Genomic DNA, 11,059 nt, shown 5'->3' with positions numbered 1-11,059 from the left:
AAAAGAAAAAAAAAAAAAAAAAAAAAAAAAAAAAAAAAAAAAAAAAAAAAAGACGCCCAAGGGGGCGAGCGAAGACGGCAGTGCAGCGGTCGCAAGACCTTTAGCCGTATGCGATCCACTTACTTTCATAATTTCACATTTTTCTGCATAGAGAACATCATAACAAGGCTACCCAAAAAATTAATTGAATTTCCAATGCTTCAAAAATTCATTATAAAATTCACAGTTTTAACTGTAGAAAAGAAAAAGGGAAAACCGCTCAAAGTGTCTCAAAACCGCTCTGTCCTCTCTCCGGGTGCTAAAAATGACCGGTTTTAATAGTTGAGGGTGAAAAATAGACGATTTTGTAGTTGAGGGCTAAAGTTAAACTCGACTAATAGTTGAGAGACTAAAAGTGGACTTAATCTTAAAATCAAAGCCTTAGTTGGGGCCTAGAGCGGGCGTGAAGCTAGCTGTACCCAGAGGGAAGTCCTACTAAAGTCAGTTGCACAAGCAATGCAAACCTACCCAATGAGTTGTTTTCTTATCCCAAAAGATACCTGTCAGAAAATGAAGACAGTCATCTCGAATTATTGGTGGGATAGTTCGGCTGATAATTGACATATGCACTGGCGCGATAGGAGCTGTTAATAAGGCCTAAGGTACAAGGAGGCATCGGCTTTCGTGATCTCAGATTGTTTAACCTGGCCATGCTTGGGAAACAAGGGTGGCAATTAATCGAGAACCCAAACTCCTTGTGTGCAAGGGTTCTTAAAGGAAGATATTTCCATGATTCTACCTTCGTGATGGCTTCGCAGAAGAAGCATGACAGCCATACATGGTGTGCAATCCTTGAGGGGGGGAGGTGCTAAAAAAGGATTAATAAGTAGCTAGAATTGGTGATGGAAGCACTACAAATATCTGGAGAGATCGTTGGCTGCCAAATCATTTTGCTGGGCGACCACTCTCTGTACCAGATAATCCACAAGTCTATACTGTAGATGATTTGTTGACGATGAGCGGGGTCTAGAATGAGGAGTTGATTCAAGAGACCCTTATCCATGTTGATGCATAGGCTATCAAACGCCGATCAGGGGTGCAGGAGCTGATGCCTGGGCTTGGGAACCAGAATGCCATGGTATGTACACGGTTCACTCAGCATATCGTTTATTATAGATCAGAATCAGCAATACTCGGATGGAATGGAAGGGCCTCATCTTCTAATGACAAAACATGGAAGGGGATTTGGGGCCTTTGTGTGCCACCCAAAGTCCGAGTTTTCTGGTGGTGAGTAGTGAATGGCCTTTTACCGGCTAAGGAAGTGTTATTTCGGAGACACATTGAGCGCACTGCAAATTGTGATGTATGTGGACCTGACGAAGAATCAATCAAACATGTTTTGATGGACTGCACAATAGCTAAGTTCTTCTGAGCTGAAGTGAGAAGACTGATTGCTGTTAAATTGTCGGTGCTGCATCCCCAAACGTGGGCACATGATTTGATTGACGAGGCATTGTTTCCACCAAGAGATGCTTCTGTCTTCTTGTGTGGCATGTGGTCATTATGGATGGGAAGAAACAAATGCAGACATGGCGAAGCACGGCTTATGATTTGTGGAACTTCAACCACCCACAAGGAGTACATAGAAGTGTGGTCCAGGACCGCTACCACTGGTAGAGACCAGTTCCTGGTTTCATCAAGTGCAATGTGGATGCTTCTTTCTTTGAAGAAAATTGTATTGGAGCGTCGGGGGCAGTTCTCCGTGACCATGATGGAAACGTCTGTGGGGGAGCAGCAAAGTGGTATGATCATTGTCGAAATACTCTAACCACAGAAGTGTTGCCGTGCCAAGACGGAATGTAGCTTGCTGTGAACCGTGGTGTAACAAAACTCCAGGTGGAAACATATTGCCAGGTTCTAGTGCAGCTATAGAGCAAACGGATGACGCAAAGGTCTGAGATTGGTCCTATCTTATATAAGACGAATGAACTCAGCCAGAGCTTTGATTTCTCTTAATTATGTTTTACTCATAGAATTTGTAATAGATTAGCTCATGAGTGTGCTACATTGGTTTCTCGTGAAATCCTCCACTTGGATTGCGTGATATCACCTAGTATGATTATAACCTTGCTCAGAGTAATATAAAGCTCCGGTTATGCTAAAACAACTTAGATATCACTTGTTGAACTTGTTGCTTCTTTTTTTTCACTCAGGCAACATGAGCCACCCTTTTTATCTCCTCAGATTGATCTCACCTTCTTTTTGACAAACTTGTTCAAAGTCTTGTTACTTAGGCCTTGTTTAGATCTAAAAAGTTTTGGATTTTAACACTGTAGCACTTTCATTTTTATTTGACAAACATTGTTCAATTATGGAGTAACTAGGTTTAAAAAATTCGGCTCGTAATTTACAGGCAAACTGTGCAATTAGTTTTTGTTTTCATCTATATTTAATGTTCCATATATATGCTGCAAGTTTCGATGTGATGGGAAATCTTAAAAAAAATTTATGTTTTTAACTAGCTTGGCCATTAGCTCTTTCATGCATCATAATATTCATTCAGTCCAGTCCATAAAACAAAACCGTAGTAACCACTTAGGAAAACTGGGGAAATTGGATACGGTAGTCGTCCGTGGTGCTCAGCAAAACTGGAGAAAAAGAAAACGGAAATGACCTCATCCAAGTGGAGATGCGGGGGATCGAACCCCGTGCCTCTCGCATGCAAAGCGAGCGCTCTACCATTTGAGCTACATCCCCGCTGTTGTTGTGGCGTGAAGTTCATATTACTAATCAGATATCTATCGAATCCAGGAACTACCACAAAATCAAAAGGCCTGTACTTCGATATGTGACTGGATCAGTTACTTGTGGAACTAACACGGACGAAACGTAACATAACAACGGAGAGTGAAGGTAAACATGTGTTTTGTTCCGAAGTAACCATTTCCTCGGTACAAATCATGTGCCATGGATCTGTTAGATTGTTAGGCAATTTCCATGTCATTTTAATTCCATAATTAATAATATGATAATGATATATATGATATTATTGATAAATATAAACATGTCATGAATCATAATTACGATATATAAACATGATCCATAAAGCATATCGAACATCAAAGCATGGCATGATATATAACTATCTGTAACAGCACCAAACATGATATAACTATCGAAACAGATAAACAGATGTACTGAAACAGAAAAGAAGATACTAACGAAACAACAAAACTGTAAAACAGAGGCATATATGCAGAACTTAAACATAGCAAGAGCAGAGAACAGATATCTTACGCAACAACAAAACAGACCTACGGAAACAGCTACTGAAACAAACAAAAACAGAGTGACGTAAAACTGAGAGAAGACGAACAGATTATACCCTGAGACTCGCGCATTCAGATTTCCAGAACTTTGTCCTTCCTCGATCGCCATGGAGTAGAGACGAAGGTGAAGACGACGAACCAATCACCGGGAAGGAGAAGATGGCGACCGGCAACACCAAGAAACCTCCGGGAAGAAGATGAACAACAGCAATGGAGTTGGGCAGTCGCGTAGGCGCTCCCCAAAAACCTAATTGTCGATCCCCCGTGCAAGGTCTCGAACGGCAAGGGCTCCGGAGGCACCTGCCCTCTCGCTCCTCCGTGCGCGCGGAGTTACGAGATGGGGATTCCTGCTTTGCAACGGAACTGTGATCTGTGTGTTGTACCAAGGAGATGAGTCTCCTATTTATCCTTGTGGCTGGAGAGGAGAGGAGGGGAAGGGACTCCCCTACTGGCGGCTGAGGAGACGGGCATCTGAAGGGTTTTTACACGGAGTTGAAACTCCCTCAATTAATTATCGAAACACCCGCAGATAATGAGTTGAAACTCCCGTACCATCAGCCAGCCACTCCAACCCTTGGACTTGCTCCTATCTGGTACAATATATATATTGTCCATAATTACACACCATAGAGTTTATTGATTTATTAAATTTAAATGGGTCTAACCCATAATAAATCCAACACGATCAACACACTTAGAAGCCTTTGATGCTTAGAAGCCTTTGATGCTTCTACATGTATTTGATTTGAATGCTAACTGTGTACATCTATTTCTACTACATTCGAATCACGAGCTCATTTTATTTTATATACAAGATCCCTCGCGCTATACTATACAAATGGCATGTGCAGAGAAATTGACAATGGAGAAAAGAAAAAAAACTGCACATTGCATATTTTGCTATACAAAAATCAAAGCAAAAACAAACTGTATACAGCGAGAAGGAATTCTTGTCTAGCCATTTTCCTTGTAGATCATATCGAGGTACCATAACCATGCAGGGCCCTATGTAAAAGATCATTAGTACTGGCGATCTGACAGGATGGAATCACTCCAGGAAAGCATGAAGTCACGTGCAACAGATGGTAAATCTGCATAAAAAGAACATAAGTAAATTCATCACACTTAAACCATACAGAATACCTTTCAATATCACAGGAATAAGTAAGCAGAATCTGATCATCAACTTACCTTGAAGAACCTCAAGGGCAACTGAAGGCATATCTATTTGATCTTCGACCAGTCTGTATACATCCACAAGCTGCGAAAGAGGAAACGAATTACAGTCAAACATTGAGCACTTAATCAAATATATTTGACAGGAACATCCACCATTTACAGGAAGATTGGACACAGTACCTCTTCTACATGCAATTTGGAGTCTTCAGTGAAGGCCAGTATAAGTTGTCTCCTGATACCAGCATCGATAAGGAACATCCGTGCTCCATCTTTTATTGTTTCAGTGAGATCAAGTTTGCTCTCCAATTGTCGATTTCTTACAGCTTGCCTGACAGTTCACTGGATCAGAAAGCTTCTAGTACGAATAACATGCACAGGAAAGAAAGAGTGGTTCCAATACTCACGAACTATTCTTTTTCAGTGCAGGGTTGCTGCTCATCTTAGTCACATTCTCCTTGGCAAGAACTATAAGGTTTTCTAGTCGTTTCCACTGGAATGCCCCATCTTTGAATAGCACCTGACAGGGGGGAAATGAGAAAAGTGCTAAAAACCATAACATGGTACAAACATTTGTAGTAATGCACTTGAGCATGCATTGGAAACTTTCCACTTTCACACCATAAAGTTTCCTTTCCTTTTCCAGTACTGATGCTTAAATTAACAATTTGGTTCACATAGTCCTTAAGTTGTGTTAATAGGGTCTAAACAAGTTACCTGAATCAAGCGTTCACGGAGAGCAGGGTTTGGATCTGTTAACAGACGCTTTGCTACATATGGATAGGCAACCTAAATATGAAGAAACATACAAGAAGGATGTTAGTAACTAAAGAATGCTCACTGATGTTTTCTTTGGAGCTCAAATGGTAGCACATGCCAATACACCATACCTCAAGAAACTTAAAATCACGCTTTAGTGTAAAGCAGATTCCTTCTTGCGTCAACAATGAACGAATAACCAAAGAAAACCTTTCTGGGATGCGGATTGGATAGTTGTACACAAGCTGATTGAACTTCCCTGTGATTTGGATTTTGATTAGATAATGAAGTATATCTTCCCTCAGATATTTTTTGAAGGAGTAAATTGCATTCACCATACAACTTGTATGGATGTATCACTTTAGTCCAATAGCTTGCAAAATGTGCAAACAGATGCATCAACTAGTCATGTATGATCATATACAGTCCAAATACACACGAAGGAGCATCTGTGATAAGCTGGAAATATGGCATGGAACATAAATTGGCTTTATGCACATAAACCCATATTCATTGCCTTTTTCTGAAGTTTAGATATTGTTTTGATCGTGCATGATATGGAATCTGAACCATTGTATTGGAGCAGGGCGATCAGCGGTATATATATCACATTGCTTGCAGAGAGAGGCAGCTGATCGCATAGAACTTGGCACTAACTTCTCCAATGATAACTACGATGGAACCATAGCTACCCAATCTAGTTGCCAAGGAGATTCACATGACATACCCAGTGAGTATGAAGCTCAAGAATAACTCCACATTATTCAATAACACACGACCAGCCATATGATTAGCCTCTAATATGCAAGGCCGACCCTTCTTCACCCGCCTCCTCATATTCCCCTGCATCTTCAGCCTATGTGCTCTCCCGCCACTGCCCCTCCGCATCTGGCTTTGGTGGAGCGCATGCCACCTCTGCTGCCACCATCCACCACCACCCTCCCTAAATTCAGGGAGGCTTCTCTAGACAGGCAAGAGTTATGCTGCCTTCAGCACATCCCACTGGCTTCAGTCACACACCGCCACCTCCGCCTCGGCCATCACTAATCCCAATCCCTTTTTCTTCTTCACCGGACAATTCCCCCACTGCCGGCACCACCTAACTGGCTTCTTCCACTGTCCGGCGGGCGATGTCAGGTCCACCGTCTCTACTGCCATCCATCAGCCTCCCCAAGCCCCTTTTACAGCTGGAGAACACACAATCCCTACGAGGGGGGCTGCATGTTGTGCTTGTTCATTAATCACACACACACGACTAGCACAAAGGCTTTGCCTACATATATTGCTCCTAATTACTATACACTTATATCCTACTATTACAACATTCTAATTTACTATTATTCCTGAATCCTGAAGAATTATTACGCTTCTATTGTGAATTATAAAGTTCAATTCAATATGTTTCTCTATGCTATCTAGATGTTCTTGATATATTTTACTCGCATCATCTCCTCATGATCCTTGCTTGGACAAGGTTTGGATCAATTGATTCTAGAATTTGCAAAATAAATGATGCAATCACTTCCCTCTATTTACTCTCTGTGTTTATTTACGTGGGAGAGAAACAAGATTAATCTATTTATTCAGTGGCCTCAATTTGAATGTTTGAACTTACAATGAGACAAAAAGAACAATAATGTCTTCAACTTAGGCGTTAATTGAAAAAGATTAGCAGGGATGCAGCACAAGTCAGCAGCAGCGATCACCATCATTGTCAAAGGAATGTTATAGGTACGTTTTCATCAAAGTAATGCAATTTTGCATTTTGGACCTCTGTCTCATACACATCATACTAGCATGTGGCCTGCCTAAATACACTTGGTAGTTATATGTGACTGTATCTGCACACATATGACAAGTTGATGTCTTCATTTGCACATTTTGCAAGTTGGTGGAGTAAATGGATACAACCATACAAGTTGTTGTATGATGGATGTAATTTACTCTTTTTAAAGACATTTAATATATGACATGTTGCGCTAAACATTTCTCATTAAAAGAAGAAAAAAAAATACATGCACTAAGCATGAGTAAGCAAACATGCTGAAAAGCGGTAAAAATAATAATTTTCACAACCCATATGACCAACTACTAAACAAATAACAAGATAGCGAATTCAGAATATGACAATTTGTGTAAGTAAAATAAAACAATGCTATGCAAATCAATATTACCAGTCACAATCCGGAAATTGAAGTCCGCCAAGCCTTTTCCAGCTGAGTTTTGCCAAATGGATTCCAGAGCTGGAATAATTGGGGCTACATCTGTACCACTAGCAAGGAAACCCAGCCTAGTGAAGTCATTTGCCATTTCAGCATAGTCTTCGTTAACAGCATGAACAACAGCATCGATTAGGATTTGTTTGTTTTGCTGCACAAAGAAGAAACAATGAAAAAACATGTTAGCAATTTTTGTTTCCTTATACAATATGCAAATACAATACAGTGCAAACATGGGTTCACAACACAGAGGGAATAACAGATTTTGCTGCAGGCTGCAGGACTACAAGTACAAAATGTATATATAGACAGGAAAGCAGCAACGACAATGTAACAAACTGTAACTGCCAAGAATTCTACCACTATAAAAGTGCATTTTGCAGACCTGGCTAAGAACGGCCACATTGCCAAAGTCGACATAAGCAATACGACCATCACGCATTGCAAAAATATTTCCAGGATGTGGATCTCCATGGAAAAGACCAAATTCAAGTAACTGACGCAAAGCAGCACTGACTCCAACTGTGAGAAAACCTTCCACATCAATTCCAGCTTCTTTTATAGCCTGCATGAGTGAATCTGAAATCAATGCTGCTACAGAATCACAATGAACTATTGCACCATTGAAATATAAACAATGATATGAATGGTCAAACCTGTGGGTCCGTACATCTAATTCCATCTATCCACTCCATCACCAGAACACGGGAACCTGAAAGCTGCTTATACACTCGAGGTATCTTGACAGTTGGATCATCCTTAAAATTTTCTAGAAAGTCCTCGATATTTGTAGCTTCCTAAGATATTGCAAACAGGAACTAAAATCAGCAGCATTCGATACACTTATCAAAGAGAAAGAAATATAAAGAAATTGTTGTTGAAACATAATCATTGCACTCTATGTTAAGAACATGTGAACTGTAATAGCTAATTCTACTTCGTTAAATTGACAACAGTACAAAGGCTGAGAAAATACTTACAAGAGTGTAATCAAGTTCTTCCAAAAGTTTTTCACCAAATTCATCAACAATAAGCTCCGCATTGCACCCTAGTTTCTGAAGACTAATCCCATTCAAAAATGAAGCCAAAGTGCGGAACAGGAAAAGATCTCGGTATATTATTGGTTCAATTCCTGGTCTCTGAACCTAAATTGTCAATGACAAACCAAAAAGATAAGTATGACTTACAGAGCACAGTTTGTACAGAGAATATGATCATCAAAGGTTACAGAATATATTTATATTCATCCTTGTTTAAGGACCATAGTTAGAAAATGAGTAAATAAATGTAATAATAAGGAAGTAAACAGATAACAGAAACAAAATAAATATATGAACCTTAATAGCGACATCCTCGCCAGTTTCTCTAAGTGTGGCGCGGTAAACTTGGCCCAAACTAGCAGCTGCTATTGTCTGTGATGAAATTTTGCTGAACAATCTCTCTAGAGGTTGGCCAAGTTCCTCCTCAATTATGGTAAAAGCCACCTACCAAGTATTCAGCAACAAAACAAAACTTGGTTAATAACTCTGCTTTCATCTGTGTAAACTCTAATATCTGAAATCCTAAAGAGCTATTTGCAGGTACTTTCTGTTGTAAGACGATACCTGGTTAGGGACTGGAGGGACATCATCTTGCAAGATGCAAAGTTCATTCATATAATCCTCTCGAATAATATCAGGCCTGTTGGCTAGAACCTGAAGAACATAACCAAAGAAAGTTAGGACAATTGTAAAGATATATGATCAATGAATTTGAATTGTACAATCACATGTATCCTTTATAATGAAGATTAAATGTTATGACCTGTCCTGCTTTTATGAAAGATGGGCCCAGATCACATAAAAGATTACGGAGCTGCCGGGCACGATATGGAACAATTTCTTCATCCCGTCCAACCAAGAAGTCATACACAAGAGATGACCAGTAAAATCCAAGTTTCCAAACTATCTCCACTCCCCGACTAGCAAGGGACAGTATGGAACCTCTTGAATCCAAGACTTTTTTCCTGACCTAGCAATTGTAGAAATGAACACAATTGAAACAATTTGTAGCAAAACCAATTCTATAAACATAGAAGAATGCAGATTTCAGTACCATTTCTGGAGTGTACTTTCGGAAAGGAATACAGACACCACGTTCGATATCAAGTTGCTCCATTGCACTGCTGGGTTTGTCAGTGGATATACTTTTGGTAACTGCGCCATTGGTGCGTGGAAGTTGCGTTATGTTTTGACGTGATATTGGAGCACCGGTCGATGCGGCATTCATGACATAGAGTGCTGCTCGCCTCCTCCTTTGGGGCGCTGAGAAACTCGAATTTGCAAATCCATGGTATGCCAGTCGCCGGTTGGTCGTTATTGTGTGAGACCACTGTGCTGAAGTCCAGATACAAGCTGTACAGAGCTCCATTTTTCTGCCTCAAATGCTGGTAACTGGAGAAGATGGCAACCTGCATCAGTAAGCTTTAATCCAACCAATATGGAGCACTATTACAACAGTATTTCTAAAATTTAATTGGAAAAAAAGAAAGAGTTCTATTGTCCTGCTCCCTGCTGTAAGCAATGGAATAGTGTAGTAATTGCAGGTTGATTATGGTAAGGCAAGGATTCTCCCTAGGGTTTGGCTCATAGAAATCAGGGCCAACCACAGCCGCGCGTTCCAGGACGTCACCGGCACGAGCGGCGGCGGCGGCGGCGGCGGCGGCGCGCTCCTGGACCGCAGCGGCTGCCCTATGTTCGGCCGCGCGGCGCCTTGGTGGCGCGGGCACGGTCGCCCAGAGCAGAGCGCTTGGCTGCCGCATCTTCGGCAGAGGCGGTGGCGGTAGGAGAGGGAAGGTGCTCTGCGACCGGCCATTGGAAATTGACGCAGCCTGTGAGGGGTTCACGCCTCACGGGCGGGGGAAGCAAAGCAACGACGGCGAAGGGACGGCCGGCGAAGGGGACGGAGCAACAGAAGGAACTCTCACCTTGCGTGCTCCTCGACGGTCACTGACTACAGAACCGGCGGCTTACGACCCCGCCCTCTTCCCCTGTCCTCCCCCACGAATTTGTTGGGAGCGAACTGAAGGAATCGTCCCCACTCAGTGCCGAGTCGCCGGCCGGCTGGCTGGCGGTCGCGGCGCGCTCTCACTTTCTTCTTGGTTTGGGCGGGGGGGAGAGGAACGGCCCTTTTTTTTCGTTGCCTCTCTCTCCCTGTGTCTTTGTGTGGTCCGGAGCAGAGGAGAGGCGGCGCACGCGTTGCTGACGTAGCCACAGCCATGGCCACCACGGCGAAAAGAAGAGGAGTGGGAGTGGGGGTAGATGCTAGCCACTCGGTGTAACGGCGTGGCCACGTCACGCGTGCCAGAAGGGGAAACCGTGCTATCCACAATTTGTACGGTGCTGGCCGCCTGATTGCTTTGCCCAAATGTGGAAAGAAAAAGGGTTTAGTCACCGGTGCACCTAGCGCCCGGACGTCCGGCTCGTAGGTGTGTGTCCGGACGCACTTAACACCCGACCAACGGACAGAGACCCAACCAATCCGGACTCTCGTGCGTCCCGACTCGCGGCTCGCTCGCTTGCGGTCCCGCGCAGCTATCCTGCCGCGTCGCCGTCCGCG

The 11,059-nt window shown here is 42.5% G+C and overlaps 1 protein-coding gene and 1 non-coding gene across 3 annotated transcripts; both read right to left on the bottom strand.

Moving 5' to 3' along the window:
- Positions 2,664-2,736, bottom strand: TRNAA-UGC. Its single transcript has one exon. It is a non-coding gene; the product is annotated as a tRNA-Ala (tRNA).
- Positions 3,980-10,669, bottom strand: LOC8060068 (protein ACTIVITY OF BC1 COMPLEX KINASE 1, chloroplastic). 2 transcript variants are annotated; one of them, XM_021461487.1, is made up of 15 exons: positions 10,428-10,669; positions 9,557-9,911; positions 9,266-9,472; positions 9,067-9,156; positions 8,800-8,946; positions 8,443-8,607; positions 8,119-8,259; positions 7,848-8,027; positions 7,418-7,613; positions 5,375-5,502; positions 5,202-5,273; positions 4,892-5,004; positions 4,668-4,815; positions 4,500-4,569; positions 3,980-4,399 (listed from the first exon to the last, which is right to left on the bottom strand). In XM_021461487.1, the coding sequence occupies exons 2-15, from the start codon at positions 9,869-9,871 to the stop codon at positions 4,329-4,331; spliced, it is 2,043 nt and encodes a 680-aa protein (XP_021317162.1). In that variant the 5' UTR covers positions 9,872-9,911; positions 10,428-10,669; the 3' UTR covers positions 3,980-4,328. The 2 variants fall into 2 exon arrangements, with proteins under 2 accessions (XP_021317162.1, XP_021317163.1); XM_021461488.1 differs by having other exon boundaries at positions 9,557-9,894.

Source organism: Sorghum bicolor, chromosome 5 (assembly GCF_000003195.3).
Source record: "Sorghum bicolor cultivar BTx623 chromosome 5, Sorghum_bicolor_NCBIv3, whole genome shotgun sequence".
NCBI classification, from domain to species: Eukaryota; Viridiplantae; Streptophyta; class Magnoliopsida; order Poales; family Poaceae; genus Sorghum; species Sorghum bicolor.
Note: the sequence above shows the minus strand (reverse complement) of the source record. Positions and strands in the feature narration are given on the sequence as shown.

Excerpts from the sequence above, each read along its gene's own strand:
- LOC8060068 (XM_021461487.1), bottom strand. The coding sequence starts at position 9,871 with ATGGAGCTCTGTACAGCTTGTATCTGGACTTCAGCACAGTGGTCTCAC. Across the intron at positions 9,157-9,265 it reads CTTTCATAAAAGCAGGACAG|GTTCTAGCCAACAGGCCTGA; the intron begins GTCATAACATTT and ends TATGTTCTTCAG. Across the intron at positions 7,614-7,847 it reads ATGTGGCCGTTCTTAGCCAG|CAAAACAAACAAATCCTAAT; the intron begins GTCTGCAAAATG and ends TTCTTTGTGCAG.